General features: G+C 45.2%; 1 protein-coding gene across 5 annotated transcripts in view; it reads right to left on the reverse strand.

Annotated features, from left to right (window-relative positions):
* NOL4L (nucleolar protein 4 like) overlaps positions 1 to 20,992 on the reverse strand; it is a 125,921-nt gene that overhangs the window by 68,324 nt on the left and 36,605 nt on the right. For 2 of the 5 annotated variants that reach the window (XM_088674800.1, XM_035121751.3), the window contains exons 2-4: positions 19,704 to 19,829; positions 16,216 to 16,371; positions 2,952 to 3,072 (exon numbers count right to left, since the gene is read on the reverse strand). In XM_088674800.1, the coding sequence (XP_088530926.1) occupies positions 2,952 to 3,072; positions 16,216 to 16,371; positions 19,704 to 19,829 (403 nt within the window). The remainder of the gene's footprint in view (positions 1 to 2,951; positions 3,073 to 16,215; positions 16,372 to 19,703; positions 19,830 to 20,992) is intronic. The other 3 variants (XM_088674801.1, XM_088674802.1, XM_060277396.2) reach the window with 3 other exon arrangements.

Below are 20,992 nucleotides of genomic sequence, written 5' to 3' on the forward strand. Positions count from 1 at the left end.
TTCAAAATTTGTAGCCTTCAAAATCTTAACATCTGAGTCAGCCCTTCAAATAGGAGTTAATACCTGGGCCAACCTGGGAATGAAAAAAGATGCAGAGAAAAACTAACTAGGAGAGCTTGCTGTCAAGGCCGCTTTTGCTGTTAGGTACTGGTCCCACAAATCCTCATTCTGCTTTCCCAACGGTTCATAAGGAAAATTGGCTACTGACCAGGGCCTCAGAAAATCCTGATATCTAAGACTTCAATATTATTAGCCATAAACACTTTCTAAAGCACTTTCAGTTTCCAAAAGCCTTTACAAGCTTTATTTGCTTTCGTTTTGCAGCACCCCATGCCATGTAGTTTTTATGGCTCTTCTGGTGGCTTTAGAGATCAATGTCCACAGGATCCTTCTGAATCAGTTCTGTAGGCTAGGAGTCAGAGGCATGGTATTACGAGGATTCCTTCCACTCCTAGTGTCAGGTCTGTGGTAGTAGGCAACTTTTGCAAGGCCCCTTGAGTTTTAAGGCACAGGAATCCCTCCTAAAGATGCTGCTGGAAGCATTTCACCTAGGGATCTGTGGCATTGTATCATCAGTATGCTGGCTATTTAATTGCTACTGGACCCAACTAAAGAAATTGTCTCGGGCATTCATAAACACCCTAGGTCCCAAATACTTGGAGTAGTATCTCCTCCATATTTGACAGCCTGAGCCTTATGACCTGCGCAGAAGGCCCTTTGTTCCAGCAATTACTATGCTTCATTACATGGCGATCCGCGGAGGGGCCTTCTCCATGAAGACCCCAATATGGAACTCTTTATCAATTACATTTGCTGTCCCCTTTATCAATTACATTTGCCAACAGCTCAAGACACCAAACTTTAGGCAGGCACTTCAGGAAGCACATGCATAGTTAAGGAGCAGTGGCTGATTTCCTGCATTTGGTTTAATCCTTTTACTTATTGGTTTGCATGTACTTATGACACATTTTATGTGGCTGCCGAAAACCATCCTGTGATCCTATGGAACCAAGGAAGAGTTTAAAATATAACGAACAAACAAAAATAACCACTCCCATTTCACAGGTAGGAAACTGAGGTTGAGAAGTTGTAACATGCCCAAGATGACTCTGCGAACCCATTCTAATGTTGAACCTGAGCTTTCTCACTCTTCAAAATGGAAATTAAAATAAATACAGTAATGCATTTAGGTGTGTTTTCAACTGGCCTTCTGATTATTGGGGGGTTTTATGGGAGGGAGAATCAAATGTTCAAACTTGCCTCTAGATTATAATTTTAATTGTGCCTGGCTAGGGAGCAGGGATCACCAATATTTCCGATAGCAGTCTCCACAAAAGTAGCTCAGATCGACCCTCATGCTACACATTTTTATAGTATGAGTAGGTCTTTGTATACTCTGTGCTAAAAAAGTTTTAAGTTCTGTGCCTGGGACACCCAAACAGGATATTGCAACTTGTGTACAAATTATGCAAACCGAGTTTCTGCACGTCTTTATTCTGCAGCTTTCACTATTTTCATATTTTTCATTCTGGTTTAGCTAGCCTCGGGAGGAAGGTCACCCACTGGGAGTTCTGCAAAGTACCTGTGCCCCTCCCCCACCCAACTCTCCCACCTGTGGCCCTGGCTTCTGAGGTTTCAGCCCACACAATTCCAAGCATCTGTTCACAGGCACCACGGCTCAGAGCCTGCTCCTTTCCCCCTACCCTGAGCCGAAGTTCTCTGCTAGCTGAATTCTGTGCCTGATGCTGTATAGGACGCTTTCCCTGCCCTCTTGCAGAATTGCAGCAGACACATGCCACCCCCCTGGGTACAGGACTGCAAGATCATTGCTAAGCAAAGAGGAGAATGAGGCTCACAGTGCAATCTAAACCCAAGACCCATCGGGGATGAGTGAGTTTGGAACTGGTGGATCTTGGGCTTTCCGATCTGAGCCGAAGCTCAGTCCCTCACCCTGGTTCAAGCAGGGGCTCAGCCAGAGAAACTTACACCTGCGTAAGTCCCTGAGATGGGGGTGTTATGGGGGGAAGGCAAGGAGAGTCACCTGCTCCAGTCATGTGACCAAGTGCCCGATCCTCAAAACTCAAGCCCCCCCTTCCAGATTAGATTACAGTAGCCCCTCCCACTCAACAGAGTGTAGAAAAGGGGTCACTTATGCTGGTGTAAGCTATACCAGCTTCCCATGTTTAGGATTGCTCTGTAAAAAAATATTCATGAAGCCAATGGGCAGTGAACAGAAGGCCACTTAGTCTTCCTTGGCCATGTTGCCCATTTAAGCTGCTATGGGTAAAGTCTCTGGGCGATTACAAACACAGAAGCATGCAGAAAGGGTCTTAGGAGATGTATTCCACACGAAAGGATTGGAAAAGTGAAACCAACAGATGGGACACCCCATTGCATAGGGCAGGGATTCCCAAACTGTGGCCCATGCACTACCAGTGGTCTGCAAGCTTCATTTGGGTGGTACATGGCATCTCTGCATTAAATACTCACACTGATTTTGAATTGTATTTTTATTGCTTCTTTTCTTTCTTATATTGTATTTTATTTTAGAACAATTTGAATTCTAGGAATGCAAATTGTAATACAATAAAACACAACATAAGAAAGAAAAGAAGCAATGAGAATACACTTAAAAATAACAGTGCATTACTACTGCTTCAAGAGGCAAACAAATCCTGAAGTGATCCACCAAGACCATCAGCGATTTTCAAGTGGTCCATCAACTAATAAGTTTGGAAATCACTGGTATGCAGCCTGTAGCTGCTTTGTATCAAGTCAGACCATTGATACAGACCAGCGGTTCATCTAAACCAGTGCTGTCAATAATAATAATGATATTTTTTTCTCCTTTATATGGCACCCATCTGGCTGGGTTGCCCCAGCCACTCTGGGTGTCTTCCAGCAATACTGACTGGCAGCAGCTCTACGGGGTTTCAAGGAGGGAACCTTACCAGTCCTACCTTTGGGCTCCACCCCATTGGAATTGAAATGCATCCTTTTCTGGCACTCAGTGCAGCTCATCAGGAACCTGGTCACAGCTTCTCTTGGAAGGAAGGCGTAAGTTTCAGCAATCTGGAGGAGAAACAAGAAGATGACATCAGTCCATATCCTGGATGAGCCCCACATGAGCATATTTTGCCTTGCCGTTTTAGTGCAGGTTCAATGTACAGAAAATGTCAATTTATTTGTTATTTATTTAAGAAATGTATATTCACTATACGTCTCAGAGCGACTTGCAGGAAGGAGTAAAACATGTAAAAACTAGCCAACTGTACAAAGGTAAAAATTACACTTGCCCCCCCCTTTGTATCTAGCCCCACCCACCTCTGGGAGGTGGCCTCCAGAAAGTTATCTGAAAGGGAAAGTGGCTCTTGAGCTGAAAAGGGTTCTCCATGCCTGGTTAGACAGTTCCCCTTAAAGTTTACCAAATTCTGCTTCCCTGACATTGCTTTCTGTTGGTTCTACTCCTGCACGCACACCCCAGAGCAACAGAGAACAAGTCTGCTCCTTCTTCTGCATGACAGCCCTTCAAATATTTGAAGACAGCTATCATGTCACCCCCTCGATCCTCTCTTCTCCAGGCTGAAGTTAAGAAGTACTCACTGATCTATTTCCTAAGGCTGTTCCCAGGGAGCTCTGTCACTGGAGAGGAAAACGAACATTCCCAGCTTGACCTAACAAAGGCATTTTAGGTAGGTGCCTTGCTGCTGGCAGGAGATAGGCTTGATAATGCTGACTGTCCTCCCCGAACTAATATTATTTCATTCCTGGTCCCTCCCAGGGCTGGGCCGCCCATGAGATGAGGTGAGACAGTCGCCTTAGGCAGTAGATCTGGACCTGAAGAGGACACCACTTATCCAGCCATGTCCCTGCCTCCGTGAGCAAGCCACTGCACTGTCGCAGGCACACACACACCGCTGCCTCCTCTGCCATGGGCAGCCCCACTGCTGCTACGGGTGTCCCACCACCACCACTGTGGGGTTCACTGGTCCCTCCAGCAAAACCCAGCCGTATTCCAGAGCTTGGCCCTCGCTGACAGAGGAAACAGAAAGCTCCTTCGCTTCAGTGCCCAGCTGTACAGCGCCATGCACATTGCTGGTGTGATATAAATGCCTTTAAAGCCCTGAATGGCCTTAGATCAAGGTATCTGCAGAACTGCCTCCCCCAGTACGATCCTGCCTGAGAACCCCATTCCACTCTGAAGGCCCTCTTCCATGGCTACTTCCCCTCTGGGGTGTGGTGAGAGGACCTTCTCCGCTGCAGCCCCCAGACTTTGGAACAGCCTCTGGCAGGATGGGGCGGTGTCACTGCCCACAAATTCCCAGCATGCTTTTAGACAAACTCTTTTACGTTTTCATTGCTACTGTTTGAATAATATACTGTTTTATTTGGAATTCTGTCACTTGCTGCCTTGAGTACAGTTTCTGTAGAAATGCACAATATAAAGCATAATAATCTGTACTGTACTTATATTTTGGAAAGTTGTTTGTTCACTGTACATTTCACCACCTCTTAAGATGTCATGATCAAATTTCGCATGATGATTCCCTCCTGAGATCAAGGACCAGGTTTTCATCAATGTTTGGTTACAGTTGGTTATCATTTTGAATCAAAATGAAAAACTGCGCTTACTTTAACCACTAGTTTCAAATCTGTCCTTATTTTGGGGGGTTCTTAGAATCCTCAAGCAACACCAAGTACAACACTGCCTGCAAATGGAAGTAAGTATGGAAGTCATAGCAGCTGTGACAGCAAGAGGTTGTACCGAGACCCAATGGCTCTCTGTTCTTTACCCACTTTTGCAAACAATACTTTTGTAAGATCCCCTTCAAGGTATAGGTCTCCAATTGCCTCTTCCCCAATACCCTTCTTCAAGCCCAATATCTGCAACTGCTTAGAAAGTCTCAGAACAGGGGAACCAGTTCAAATTTATTTATTTCTCTCATCCTTTCAACCTACTCACCCTTCCAAGTACAATCCATTATTCTCCCTACCAAGGTTATGGCTAACAATGACAGCATGGTTTCTGCAGGGAACTGATAACACTTTAACAAATATTAACAACAGGCAGGGTTGTTTGCACTCTACCCAAAAAAACAAAGCCACCACAAACAAACCTCGCTAAGGAAATCCTAATTTTGTGAGAAAGAAGCAAAGAAGTCCATGCTCAAAATAAAATTGACATATTTTCAACTGCCCCTCTGCCAACGTGATAGCTAGAATATAAAATTCTGAAAAATCTGGCTGGCTTCCATTATTTCTGTGATGGCACCTGAAGAATGTTAACGCTTTATTTTGTATTTTTGTAAACCAGTTAGAGGGCTTTTTTAAAAATCAAGACGTAAATAAACTTAGATAGATGATAGATGATAGATAGATAGATAGATAGATAGATAGATAGATAGATAGATAGATAGATAGATAGATAGATAGATACAGTGGTACCTCGGTTTAAGTACACAATTGGTTCCGGAAGTCTGTACTTAACCTGAAGTGAACTTTCCCATTGAAAGTAATGGAAAGTGGATTAATCCGTTCCAGACAGTCTGCGGAGTACTTAACCTGAAGCGTACTTAACCTGAAGTGAACTTTCCCATTGAAAGTAATGGAAAGTGGATTAATCCATTCCAGACGGGTCTGCGGAGTACTCAACCTGAAGTGTACTTAACCCGAAGCATGAATGTACAGTAATTGGTTCTGGAAGTCCGTACTTAACCTGAAGTGTACTTAACCTGAAGCGAACTTTCCCATTGAAAGTTATGGAAAGTGGACTAATCCCGTTCCAGACGGGTCCGCGGAGGAGTACTTAAACTGAAAGTACTCAAACCGAAGCGTACTTAAACCGAGGTATGACAATAGATAGATAGATAGATACAGTGGTACCTCGACATACGAATTTAATCCGTTCCAAACGGACCTTCGTAAGTCAAAAAATGTGTAAGTTGAAGCCAATGGGGGGGGGAATCGTAAGTCGAAAAAATCCTATCTAAACCGCATCCAAAATGGCAGACGGAACTCCATTCGTAACTCGAAACATTTGTAAGTCGAGTTATTTGTAAGTCGAGGTACCACTGTAGATAGATAGATAGATAGATAGATAGATAGATGATTGTCCATTGTAATATTTCCAAAACTGATTGACTATGGTTGTGGCAAGAGTGCCAGGCTTAGTTGAACCTCCAGTGCCAGCACAAAGCCCTGAAAACAGACATCTTCTGCTTCTGTTGCTATTGTTATACAGTGATACCTCGGTTTATGAACACAATTGGTTCCGGAAGTCTGTTCATAAACTGAAGCGTTCATAAACTGAAGCGAACTTTCCCATTGAAAGTAATGGAAAGTGGATTAATCTGTTCCAGACAGTCCACGGAGTACTTAAACTGAAGCGTTCATAAACTGAAGCGAACTTTCCCATTGAAAGTAATGGAAAGTGGATTAATCCGTTCCAGACAGGTCCGCGGAGTACTTAAACTGAAATGTTCATAAACTGAAGCATGGGTGTAATTGGTTCCGGAAGTCTGTTCATAAACTGAAGCGTTCATAAACTGAAGCGAACTTTCCCATTGAAAGTAATGGAAAATGAATTAATCCGTTCCAGATGGGTCCACCGCGTTCATAAACCGAAAATTCATAAACCGAGGTGTTCATAAACCGAGGTTCCACTGTATATTGATCATCGGTAAGTAATTCACAACTCTTCCGGTGCTCACAGGAATCATATAAGATTCCTGATGCTTCCATCTATCCCCATTTTACAGATAGAGAAGCGTGACCAAAGGGGCAGCAACTTACACCCAAGGCCATTAAGCAAAGTCATGACTGAATTGAACTGGGGCCATGTAGGAAGCTGCCTTATACCGCCTCTGTGGAGCCCAGTATTGCCTCCTCTGACTCACTGGCAGCAGTTCTCCAATGCTTCAAACAAGGTGGCATTTCCCAACCCCACTACCTGAGCTCTTTTCAACCTATGGAGTCTGAACTTGGGACCCTGGATGCTCAAAGCATGTGCTCTACAAGACTGAGCTCTGGCCCTTCCCAGGCACACTCATTGTGGGGCGCCAGAAAAGCCTTTTCAGTTTCCCCCTCCTGATTCTCTGCCAAAGTGGCCTCATTGTGCTGCTGCAAATGCCAGCGAGTCCCATGACAGAAGCGTGGGGCATTTCGTGTCTCAGCAGCAAATCAAGGTTTTAACACATTTGAAAACACAGACCCGCATGAACTGTCTGAGATCACGTTCTGGAAAAGAGATCAGCAATGTCAAGAACAAAGCCTTGGAAGAAGGGTCTCTTTGTCTGATTTCACAAACAAAAGCATAAGAGATCAGGCCGAGGATCCATTTAGTCCAGGACTAGCTCCAGGAGTGGGGCGGCCCACCAGATGCCCCGTGAATCATAAGGGCAGAGCAAAACAAAAATAGGCACCCCTTCTTGCCTGTCCTCAGCATCTGATAGTCAGGCCTACGCTGCCTTTGAACATGGAGGCTTCATTTAGCCCTCACAACTAATGGTCATTTACCACCCTTGCCACTCCACCAATTTGTCTAAAAAGCCACCTCAGACAGAGGCCACCTCCACCTCTGAGGGTAATCAATTCCACATAGTAAGTATGTGGTGTGCCAGGCCTGGTTAAGTGAATCCTGCCCTATGCCAGTATTCCCTGTTTCTGCACGACAACATCATGCATTAGGCATGTTTACATAATTTATTTATTGCATTTATATACCTTTCTGACAAGGCACCCAAGGTGGTTTGCAATTTTCAAATGTCAAAACAAATAATGATGTAAAATGTAAAGTTGGCCTGAACAGTGTCGTACTCTCACACCCTGGTTCTAAATACTGTATATTTACTCGGCTTGCTGATTGTTGTTATGTTTGTTTGTTTTCTACTTTTACCGTTTGCCACCCAGGAGACATTGCTAATTGTACAGCATACAAACAATGTAAATAAATAAGTATGCTTCACATGTTAAGGCAGTTTCAACAATCATATTTAAGTATGCTTCATATTTTCAAGCCAGGTAATAGGGAAGAAAGACAGATTTTACTTTAGGAAGGGGCTACACGTTCTGGCACCTTCAGCTAAAAGGTTCTCAGGTATAAAGGAAAACCTGAAGGGCTGATGTCAGGCAAATTGGTCTCACTCTTTGTCTCACTGTAAAGCAGATTTATATGATCTGAACTGCAGCTTTACAAAAACACACACAACGGGCCTCATTTTTCAAAGTAGGAGAACCATGCCTCCGGCAGGAGAGCTCAAATAATGGCCTGTTTCTCTGTGGCAAAAATGGGCAAGAGCACATGATAATGTGTATCATTAAGTTTGTGTCTCCTCTCAGGATAAAAAAAAGTATGAATGTCCTCTGCCAGATCTTTCAGATTAAATAGCAACATTATAGGAAGGGATGTTATTCAAATAAATAAATAGCTGTGGCATTAACCCTATTGCCAAGTTAAAAATAAATGGTGGGATGGAGAGGAGAAGTGGAGAAAGTCACATTAGAGACTAAACATTCTCAGCAACACTGGAGAAAACACCCTCTGTTTCCTGTTCCAATTAACCCTTTTTAGTTTGCGCGCTGAGAAAAACATTTATGTGTATGCTTTTTAAAAAATAAATGAAAAGAAACTTTAGGACACATATCACATGAGATTACTCTTAAAAATCTAAACAGAGAAGGAAAAGAGACCTGAACCTTTCTAGAAAATAGAGAATAACTAAAAAAAAAACCCAGTGATTTTAACAGTGATTTCTTCAAAGAAACAAGGCACCCTGGTTTTTTCTTTAAAAATAATAATAAAGATACCTATCTCCACTAAGTGGCAGCACAACCCAATCTTTGCTGGCAGGCTAAGAAGCAGCAGGGCAAAGAGCAAGGAGGGGGGGAACAACCTGGTCCCACACTGCTTTGGAGATGCCAAGATGGTTGTTCCCTAAGCACTTGCCAAGGCCTCCTAGAGCCCCTTTTGGCTGAGTGGCCACCTTGCTTCACCTTCTTCTCTCAAGGAGCCCAGGAGTCATGTGCCAGCAATTCCCCTTTCAGGAGCTGCCCAAAGAAGGGATGCAATTCAGAGGAGGCTGCCTGGCTAATCGGAAAATGAGCTGAAAACTGCATCCCAGCTGGGCAACTGCATCTTGCTTCTTCCATTTTTTAGTTCAAAGCATGGCAAAAGCAGCAGTGAGTTTCATGAGCCATTGGGGAAGCCACCCTGATCTGGAGGAGAAGAAATAAACAACCCCGAACTCTTCTGATCCCAAATGTGGAGATCCGAGCAAATTCACACGCTGCTTTCTGCCACTTGCATCTTCTCTTTCCCCCCTTGTAGGAGCAATCTGTTCTTGAGAGCAATGTGGTAGCAGCTGGAATTTGGCTTACTTGGGTGGTAGCCTATAGCAGCTTCCATTATCAGAAAAAATACAAAAAATATTAACAATAACAGACCACAATAGAGAGGGTGGGGAGGGGTATTACTCAGAAGGGTGGTGGGAACACCACTAGTAATCGCATACAGCTCCCAAGTTAAAACAGTTCAACACATCATCAGAGATCTACAACCTCTCCTAGACAATGACAGTTCTCTTTCTCAAGCTCTGGGAGGAAGACCTTTCATTGCCTACAGCCAGCCACCCATCTTAAACAACTCCTCACCCACAATAATACAACCACCAGACTTAACATAGACACTGGTACCAGAGCCTGCAATAAACCCAGATGCCAACTTTGCTGCCACATACACCCGGACAACACCATTACTGGCCCCAACAACATCAAACATACCATCTCAGGACTATTTAATTGCCCATCTTCTAACATTGTGTATGCCATCAAATGCCAACAGTGCCCTTCAGCTCTCTATATTGGACAAACAGGCCAAACCCTAAGCCAAAGGATAAATGGACATAAATCTGACATCAGGAATCACAAGACAGAGAAACCAGTAGGAGAACACTTCAGTCTCCCAGGACATTCTATACAAGATCTTAAAGTAGCTGTGTTATTACAAAAGAATTTCAGAAATAGACTGGAAAGAGAAGTTGCTGAATTGCAACTTATTACCAAACTTAAAAGCATGGAGAGACCTGGTCTGAATAAAGACATTGGATTCTTATCTTATTATACATGATAAAGCTATTGTTAGCCATCTCACCCCTGTAAGACCAATTGCAGTTGTTAAGTTGTCAACAGGTTTACCACACCTATCAGCCAATCACCCATTCCCACCACCCTTCTAAGTAATACCTGTCCTCACCCTCTCACTATATATAAGGGTCTGGTGACTTCTGTTTCAGTGTATCTGAAGAAGTGTGCATGCACACGAAAGCTCATACCAACGACAAACTTAGCTGGTCTCTAAGGTGCTACTGGAAGGAATTTTTTTGTTTTATTTCGACTATGGCAGACCAACACAGCTACCTACCTGTAACTAGACTACAATAGTTGCTTTGGCTGAAACTCTCCAGTTTCCAGCTCATTAGAACACTTTTCTTGCTGTGAGTCAGCCACTCACGTGCTAGGAAAAGAGAGCAAGAAGAGTTGGTGTATGAATCGACCCTTACGCCCTTGGCATGAAGCGTAACCTACAGAATCTGCTATTAATTATTTCAACATGTTTATATACCCTTCCAAGCAGCCTGGGTTAATAGATAAGGATACACCCTATTCTTAGCCCCCTCCTGACAACCCTGTGTCGTAGGTTTGGCTGAGAAAAACTGCAGTCCAAATTCATTCACACTGAGCCTCATGCCTGATTGGGGGTGGGGGTGCCATTTGAAACCAAAACCCTCAGGTTCAAGTCCACCACTTCATGCACCTCATGTCCCTGGCCTGATGAAATCTCACAGGATTTCCACAGGAATCTCAACCACCTGAAGCAGGGAATGACAGCAATTGTCTTTCTTTAATGTGTCCCAACTCAGTCTTGGTAAACTCAGTGAATTGCTATACAGGCAACTGATAACTGCTAGCTCCTCTAGCTGCCATATTAATAACTCTTCCTCCACTGCTACCTGTCTACAACATGGCCATATCTGGAAAGCAGGAGGGAAGTTACCCCTGGTGGTTCTGAAGCAGTACTACAAACTTTGCCGCTTTCATGTTGTGATCTCATTTAGGAAGTTGGTTCCTTAGCGTGGACTAAGAGCTGTTTGTGGTGAGAATGCCACTGTCCTGAAATACCTGCTCAGATATGGGGACAGACAGATCTAAAAATTGCTTAGGCCCACCCAAAACGATTTTCAGTTCCAGGGCTGAGTCCTAGAACAGGTGCAGAACTACTTACTGCCTTTGAACATGTGCAGAATGCTTGCTGGAATTATGGGAAGGGGCTTCCAGACTGGAGAGCATGACTCTATTTGGTCTTCTGAGTCCTAGGATGGCCATGTAAAGGTAAAGGTAAAGGGACCCCTGACCATTAGGTCCAGTCGTGACCGACTCTGGGGTTGCGGCGCTCATCTCGCATTATTGGCCGAGGGAGCTGGCGTATAGCTTCCAGGTCATGTGGCCAGCATGACAAAGCCGCTTCTGGCAAACCAGAGCAGCACATGGAAACGCCGTTTACCTTCCCGCTGTAGCAGTTCCTATTTATCTACTTGCATTTTGATGTGCTTTTGAACTGCTAGGTCAGCAGGAGCTGGGACCAAGCAACGGGAGCTCACCCCGTCACAAGGATTCGAACCGCTGACCTTCTGATCAGCAAGCCCTAGGCTCAGTGGTTTAACCACAGCGCCACCTGGGTCCCTTAGGATGGCCATGTATGCTACCTTAAAGTGGGAAGTCTGTTTCAAAGAGTCCTCTACTTGAAAGGCTGTCTAGTCCAAGGCAGTTTAAAGATAAACCATAAGAATGGAGAGCGGGGGGGGGGGGGGTCCTTGAAATTGCTGGTCATCAATTAATACCTGGACAGCCAACTAAGCAGGATTGCAGGTCATGTTTTCCCCACTGTGGTGAGATGCACTGTATTTCTAGTCACCAGCTATTATTCCACAAGTTGGTATCCAACTAAGGTGTTATGTCAGTGCAAGGATTTCCATTTGTACAACTGCCCCACGATGTTTCCAAATCTGCACTGATTTAAGATTTCTGCCAGGCCTTAAGCTTCCTTGCATAGATTAGAAGGCAGAGAGTCCCCTGCACTGTGAATGTTTTGAAAACTCAGGAACAGGTTGAACCCCTGGAACAAATTTGAGGGTGGGGAGGGGAGGGGAGCAGGGAAGTCCCAACATTGCACAAGCAGAAATCATTGTGCCGATGGGATGCATTACTCAGCACTACCTTGGATAGAACCCAAACAGTACATAATGCACCTTTACTTACAAATGAGCAAACACGTTTGTAAATTGCTATATATGCTAATTTATGCAAATCTGTGATGGGGCATAAATGGCCACTCTGTTGAGTCCCAGGACCTTTCAAAAGCTAAGCACAGAGTAAGTGTCCTCCGATGCAGGAGGCAACTGGATTGCCTGGCGAGGGGTTAAGTTCACTGTGTTTATGTAGTTTATCACAAAGCCCACTCCTGAGGCAGGTAGTTATGTAGTATAATGATTTCTCTGCCACCTCTTTAATTTCTTTTGAAGAAGTACCTTTCTTGCACTTCCCCATATTAGGGACACCAGACTGCAGCACTCTGGCAGTCCCCATGGGGCCCTTCCTTGCAAACAGTCAGCTAATTTATTTCTGATAGCCTACCTAAGCAAGCAGAGAATTACCTCCAGCTCCAAATTATCAACCTGATTGGCTGCCCTCTGGAAGTGGAAGACAAAGACGAACTCTCTGCTGAATCTGGCCTAGTTCTCACAGAGGTAGTAAACCTGCGTCTTGGGGTGTGCCACTTCAGACTGCAGGTAGGAACTCATACCAAATGCTCCCTCTGCCAAGAAAATCCCTACATGCACAAATGTAGCCTATTGCATAGAAGGCTAGGCCTTTTTAAAAAAATCTTTCCTAGCTTTTTATGTTCAGGGTACTTTTGAATTTAGGGGGGGTAAAGGGGACCCCTGACCATTAGGTCCAGTCGTGACCGACTCTGGGGTTGCGCGCTCATCTCGCATTATTGGCCGAGGGAGCCGGCGTATAGCTTCCAGGTCATGTGGCCAGCATGACAAAGCCGCTTCTGGCAAACCAGAGCAGCACATGGAAACGCCGTTTACCTTCCCGCTGTAGCGGTTCCTATTTATCTACTTGCATTTTGACGTGCTTTCGAACTGCTAGGTTGGCAGGAGCTGGGACCAAGCAACGGGAGCTCACCCCGTCACAGGGATTCGAACCGCCGACCTTCTGATCAGCAAGCCCTAGGCTCAGTGGTTTAACCACAGCGCCACCTGGGTCCCTTACTTTTGAATTTAATTTTACCATTTTGGTATGGGGGCTCATTTTATCATGCGGACCCTCACCTGCATTCTGAAGTGGTAAAACCCAGAGACACAGTGCTGGGGCGGGCAAGCACCAACAGAGGTGGCAGCAGAGTCCCCCCCACCGAGACAGGGTTTACCCCTGAATCTGGCATCTCAATATTAATTCTGGTCCAGTGTGGCATCCCCGATGGGGGTACCAGAAAGGGAAGATGGCTCAGAGTCCTCCCAGGTCAGGAGGGGATACAGGCCTGCTAATGTGATGAGATCCGCTCAAGCAGAGGGGTGGAGCGCAGAGGCTTTGCCGGCCTGAGAAAAGCAGGCAGATCCAGCCTGCTCCCCTGAGGCTGTGAAAGGCATAGATTAGCACTCCCCGGAGCCAAATTGAAGGAATTGGGGGAGGGCCAGAGCTGTCTACTGTCGAAACAAGCAGAAAGTTTCCTGAATTGTAGTTGTACTGGTGGCCTTGCCCTCCTCCATTATGGAGAGGTCATCCGCCGATAGGCAGAGAAAATCGGCACAGACAATAGCTTTGCTAGCTGCGTGCAGAGGCAACGACAGGGGCAGCCTCCAGGTTGCCCAACCTGCAGCCGCTGTTAGGGGATAGGGAATATGAACAGGAGCTCTTTGCTCCCTGGGAATTATGCCAGAGGCAAACAGAGCCCAGCTGGGGAGGGGAGGGACAGGCCTGCATTGCAGGAAGTCAGGCAGCCATGTGCCCTGTGGAGGATGGGCTCTGGTGAAGAGGTTACAGAGAGAGAGAGAGAGAGAGAGAGAGAGAGAGAGAGAGAGAGAGAGAGAGAGAGAGAGAGAGAGAGAGAGAGAGAGAGAGAGGCTGAGTCTTCAGCTGCACATTTAGCCCCCTGGATCTCCAGCAGCAACCGAATTGCTGGCAGAGGTAGGGGGGGCATGGTAGCCTTGCAATTTTTCAAGCAGAAATACAAATGTCACAGGAAACCACAGTGCAAAAGCTGCAAGCTGTGCAGCCCTCAGAACGCCTCGTTTGCTGCATTCAGTTGCTCGGTGCCCCAGGAATAAACAGAGCAGCAAAGAATTAGGCAAGGGATTGTAGGCCCCAAGTAAAGGAAGAGAATGGAGAGGCAGAAGCTGCCCCAGTGTTCTCCTACTAGCAAGCCCCTGGGGGCCAATTCATCTCCAGTCTAGCTAATGTGACTGAAATAAGGATATATGGAAAGAGATTGAGCATGTTACATGGGAAGGGACAGGGAAGCATGTGTTATTACTGATGATAACAACTGAATAAATAACATTCATTCAATTGAATAACAGTCACTCAGTTTGATAAATACTTCAATGAATAACATAAATGTACAGCCCACCACATAGGAGCATTTAGCAATGAAAGCCAAGAAGCAGGCATAAAATGTTAAATCAAAATTTAAATGAAATATTCAGTTCAGGAGTGCGGGCATGACAACTGCTGGATTCTCCCAATCTGTTGTCCAAATTTCCTTGCCGTATAATTTTAATGTGCACAACTGAGCCACCTGTCCCTCTAGTCAGCATCCTGCTGGAACCTCTGGGAGATTCTGGAAGCAGGAGGAGATGGCGATACAGAGGACTGTATATCCTAGGAAAACTAATAGTCTGGGCCAAGGAAAACGGAATTCTACATCTTGAATAAATAATGTCAGTTAAGCCAATATATTCCCACGTTAGTGGTGTTTTTTAGTTCTATAGACTTGTTATTATTTCCATTATACCAAAAGTTTGGAATATGTTACTGATGTCTCTGGCCCTCTTTTTGTCTCTGTTTCAATATTTCTAACCTGCAGTGATTCTGTGTGTGCTTAATTTTGCATTTAATAAAAATAACTTTTAAAACCTCAAGCCAATCTATATGCATTTGCTTATTCTCGGGATGCCATCATCTTCCTCTGCTTATGAAGGGGAAGAAGAGCAAAAAGTCAGCTAAGAGTTTTTGACGTCCTACCTTCTGATATCTGGCTTAAGAAGACTGGAACCTTCTGCGTTCCAGATGTGCGCTCAACTTCTGAGCTGCTGAGAAGATACCTTGATCACACATTCAAATCTAAACTAGGTCTGCAGCACTGAGGACTAGACACCTGCTTTTTAAAAAAAAAACCCAGCAACCAGCATGCTGAGTTCTACACCCAACACCAAATGTGAGGCAGAAAAAAACATACTTGGCCTGTCTCAAAATACCTTCCCTGTCTCAGATATGAAGTTTGCATGTATGGTTATCACAGCAGCCCAAGAGCTACTAGGCCTCTTTAGCATTTGTCCTAATTCTTTTTAAAGCCGTTTATGCTAATAATCTATCACAAAATCCATTACAGCAGTGCCAGAGCAGTGTATGAGCTGCAAAAGACCACCATAAATGCATGCGGCAGTCTTGGGCAATCTACCAGGTTTCCAGCTTCAGCCCCCTACCCAACTCCTTTCGCAGTATTGGTTCAATACTACTGCTAATGATGATCTACCTCATAGGGCTGTTGTAAGGACCCGAGACAATGCCCGTGAAACACCTTTGAGTGCTCAGGAAACATTATACTGTATGTATCTTAAATATTGCTAAGCTGTGGCAAGATGAGTGACGAAGTCCTTCCTTTGTTTAAGAAGCATTTCCTTTTCATCCTGCATGGCTGGTCACTGCCTTCCCCGTGCCCCTCCCTTCTCTAAGCACATCTGCCATGGCCATCTCCTCTCCCCCCCACCCTGCTTCCACTCATGCCCACTTTGCTCCCTTTTAGCCGGTCCTTCTCACATGCAGGAGCCTGTTCCCTAGTCAGCCCACCTCTGGGGGTGTGGAGGGGGGCATAGTGGGATGTGGCCACTGGCCCATTGGGGGCCTCTGTCAGTAGTACAAAGACAGGAATCTCACCGCCCGGTAGGTCTTCTTCTGCCCGGCATGTTTGGGTGCTTTGCCTGGCTCCGCCGAGCTCTCCACATGCATCGAGTAGATGATGTCAAAGAAATCTTCCACCACAGCGACGCGCTTGAGAGCGATGCCCTCGGGCTCCGACAGACCATCTGCCCCCTACAACAGCGCAGGCAAGTCAAGTTAGTCTCAGGAATGGGTGACAGAGGTGAAGAAAAGGGCTGCAGGATAATATGAGTGGAGCGGGCGGTCAGGAGGGAGGGAAAGGGAGAAACACAGAATCCCACTCTTGCCAAGGTCTGAACGTGTAAGGAGAAGGGGTGTCTGAGGAGGTTCCTATCAGGGCAAGGAGTGTGATATTTGCTGCTGCTGCTGCCGCCACCAGAGACCAAAGCCAAAATGGGAGAGATGAAAGCAGGAGAACCCATGAAGAAATCCCACTCTTCTTATTTATAGCAATCTCATCAACAGACTGGGGTGTTGTTGTTGTTTTGGTCTGGGCCACCTCCATCGCCCCCCTGCTGGCTACACAACGCTGGCTATCAATGAGTGAAAGAAATGTTAGTTGTTAAACACCTGCCTTTTAATCGAGCAATTTCAACAAAGTTGCACATTATCAAGAGAAGTGACTTCCTGAAATATTTAAAGAAATGTAAAATTATGTAGGCTTTATTAAGAAAGCATCTACCACTCGAGCTTAGAAGATAGGTGACATATTTATTAAGGTTTTCTTCATTCTTTAATACGGTAGCATACCAGAGTCTCTCCACCAGCACACACACACACCCCATACTCACAAAACTTAAGAGATGCCCTTAAAACAGGAGCTCCTGGAGGGATCCTATTCCTGCTGGAAACCGCAGGATTTGTACTTTGTGCTGTTTTTACATAGTGCCAAATGCAAGGACTCTTGCAAGGGACCATTGGCTTAAAGAGTGCACTCCCAAGTGTTCCCTTACAAGGGAGCTTGCGTCCAACACTGCTTAAATGCAGTGCCAAATGCAAGTCCCGCTGCTTCCTGGTAGGGACGGATCCACCTGATCTCCTATGATGTTATGTGATTGTCCACGGTGGTTTCCCCAACCCTGTCTTAAAAATAATAGTTGCACAATTAACATTTTGCCCTTACAAATTCATATTGGATTCAGTTCACGAAATCAATGAAAACTTTTGGTGATTAACCTATCAACTCTAAATCTATTTGCTAAGTGTTTTGAACTCTCAACCCCCTCCTTTAAGAATGTGCCACCAGCATGAACCCTGCTCAGCTAGAAATTCTGTGGTGTCTGGGAAGGAGAGAAATAAAGGGCATTGTAAATCAATAGATAAAAAGTATACATGTAAGCCAACTGCCCACAACTCTGTTCTCAAGTCTTAGCGCTCATTGGGCAAATCTTGAAAGTTGGTTGACGGGGCAGAACATTCTCCATGTGCTGTTCCTTGTAAACATAAGGGCTAGAAACTTGTTTTATGGCAAAAAAGAAAGCTGCAATTTCAAGAAAGGTGCCTTGGTGTCCTTTTCATTACTACACTACTGACCTGACTTGTTGCCTGGCCTACCATTTAGAGTGCTAACTGTCACACATTCCCCATGTATAGTGCAGGTGTCAAGTGTGGTGAATGAGCATGCCTCATACCCAAGCATTGCTCTAGTATAGAAGGATGTTTCAGCTTGCAGAAGCAGAGCTAGGGCAGGGGGCAGGGAGCAGGCTAGGCAGGTGCGTCCATCAACACACATGTGCACACACACATGCCGTCTAGACCAATAAGCAGGGCACCTTTTTCACCTTGAGGCCAAGATCCCTGGAGGAACAGCACTGAGTCACCCTCCTCCCCGCCTCTGACCTTTCCCAGATTTGACATTCATTTTCTCTCTCTCTCTCTCTCTCTCTGACATACAGCCAAACAGTAGCAGTGCAGCTAAGCTTGGAGTGCAAGTACGGGATGCTCTAAACCAGCCACGTGGCAGCAGGACAGAAGAGGTGAATGCCACTGAACATCTTATCTGGCTGACATAAAGGGCGCTGGCTCATCCTGGCAAGACTTGCCAAGGGAAAAGGAGGCATACCTTGTTCCCTAGCTAGTTATTTGTGCCACGCCCACAGCTCGTGTGCCATGAAAGGTGATGGAAAATGAGATCTTAAAGGAATGAGGCAAGCATACTTCGTCTAAAGATTGGAAATCATGTTGTTACAGTGCTGATTTTTCAACACGTCAGACAAGGGTGCTGAGGAGCTCATGGGAAATGTGCAATTAAGGTGTCACTGGCTGTCAACTACAGCTGGCTCATGTGAGTGTGCTGTTGTCTGCCTTCACGGAAACTACTCATTCACAAAAATTACACAGAATTCACTGCTGAGATGTGGTGATGGCCACTGGCTTACAATGGCTTTAAAAACCAAAGTTGAACAAATTGATGGAGGGTGTCAATCAATAACTTTTAGCCATGATATCTAAATAGAACCTCCATATTCAGAGTCAGTATACCTCCGAATACCAGACACTGGAGACAACAGCAACGGTAGGCTGCTGCATTTATACCGTTTTTGCACTTCTCAAAGGCTTGTATTTAGCCTAATCCACGAGGGCTGTCATGCAGTCATGCAACTGCGTACACAACTACATATTTAATTACTCTTCTAACAAGCCTTTGTACTTTCATAGGGAAAGATCCCGATCTGAAACTCTAAAGAGCCACTGTCAATCAACGTAGACAATACTGCATGAAGGATGTCATTGGCCTGACACATTATAAAGCAGCTTCTACGTTCCTCCTTATGTACTTCACAAACCCCTGCTTTAACCAGACCCTTGGGAGATTTCTTTTTAAATTCAGTGCTTAATGCAAGAAATATTTCATTTCAGTATAAAGTGAAGCAAATTGTGTCATAGATGAGGGCAAAACTAAGCCCACGTCATGTTTTCAATTGGGAGCTTCTGCACACTCCCTTTCTCAGCACTCCAAGGAAGATTTGCAGGCTAGTCTTATGCAGAGTGACCTCTAGTCCAGTAACCTCAACAGACTTCAGCACACCTAACCCTTAACAGCATTGACTACTTAGCTGTATTTACATTCTCTGTGCAACCGAGAAATTTGCACAAAAGATATATGAATACTTCTGCTTCTAAAAGAAGCAGGAACAGTAAAAAACCCTGCCAATTTAAATTTTATTATACTGTTTTAAATATTTTATTAATTTGTTGTTGAATAGAGGTAGAGAGAATCCTAAACTGCCTGCCATTTCACTAGGTTATCTCTCAGGCAAGCCCACACCTTGCACGAAGAGGATTGGGGGGATGATGATGATGATGATGATGATGATAATGTCTTGGTAGTAATATTATCATGCCCTTTGTGCAGGTGTGGGCAGAGAAGAGGTCTGAACAGGGAACTTTCTGGGTTCTTAGATACCATGGTGGGTGGTGAGGCAGGGGTAGGAGGACAGACAAATACGCTGACAGTTTTCCAGGCCGCTGCTTGAACCTGTTACCTTTTCTGAATCCTTGGAGGTGGCAATAGAGCTTCCAGCATCTGCACCTCCTCTATCTGCCTGCCTCTTCAACGTCTGCTTCTTCATTCTTGGGCTTATTTTCTGCCCCTCATTAGCAATTTCAGTCTAAGAGGAATGACAAAGTGTCACAAAATGAAAACAAACGGACACACGCTCTCTTAGTGTTTCCTCCCTGACAACGTGACTGACTTTTAAGATCTTGGGGGCAGGAACCCAACTTTTTTGCCCAAGTCCCTCTGTAAAGTAGGATCAGATGCTGTTCACTTGTCAGGATCCCTCCCCTCCCACAAGAAGTGACCATTCCTGCTTAGAAAATTGGTGGGTAAGAATGGCGATCACTCAGGCTTCAGTCTTGCCTCGGACCTTTAGAGACACTTCTCTAGCCCAACCTCCTCGAGACTTCTGGGCACCCACACATACGGTAAATCGTACCTTGCAACAGATATTTATTGTCTCTTCTTAAAGGACTCCAGAAGATTCCACAACTAGCTACCGGTAAGCCTGTTCCATGGAAGCCCAGCTGTGTCCCTATGTCCAACTTAGGCTGCAATCCTATCCCCTCAGCTGGGAGTAAGACCCATTGAACTCAATGCAACTTACTTCTGAGTGTAGGAGGCTGTTAATTTGCTACGGTCAGGGTTAAATGCTGTCTCCCTGCTTCTCTGCCTTTAACAGAGTCTGACATCCAGAAATTTAACAAGCTCAATTTTCCCTGGCTTGGAAATAAGTTGTTCAATTTCTATGTCAGGCTACCATCAAAGGCTATGGGGCAGTTTTTTTGGGGGGGGGGGTTTTGGTAAGGTATCTCCCCTGGCTTCTATTGGAACCCGTTAAACTGTCCTTCAACAGACCCTTGCACCCTGCCATTCTATCTCTTCTTCACTGCTCCCTTTCACATTCTAAAACAGGCATCCCCAAACTGCGGCCCTCCAGATGTTTTGGCCTACAACTCCCATGATCCCTATCTAACAGGACCAGTGGTCAGGGATGATGGGAATTGTAGTCCAAAACATCTGGAGGGCCAAAGTTTGAAGATGCCTGTTCTAAAAAAAACCAACCCTAGCATGTCTCTCTTTTGACTCTAAGCTGAACACACGCTCTACTTTGGTTTTCTAGTGAAAATCAACAGATATCTCCACTGAGGCCTCCCACATACCAAACAGTGGAGAACTGCCACCCTTGCCCAGACACTTTCTAAAATGCGACCTACCTGTATAAAGGAACTGCCCAGCACCCAAATTAGTTCAGCCTCCTCTTGCCCCACCCTC

The sequence above is a fragment of the Zootoca vivipara genome, chromosome 7 (genome assembly GCF_965207765.1).
Source record: "Zootoca vivipara chromosome 7, rZooViv2.hap1.1, whole genome shotgun sequence".
In the NCBI taxonomy this organism is placed as follows: Eukaryota; Metazoa; Chordata; class Lepidosauria; order Squamata; family Lacertidae; genus Zootoca; species Zootoca vivipara.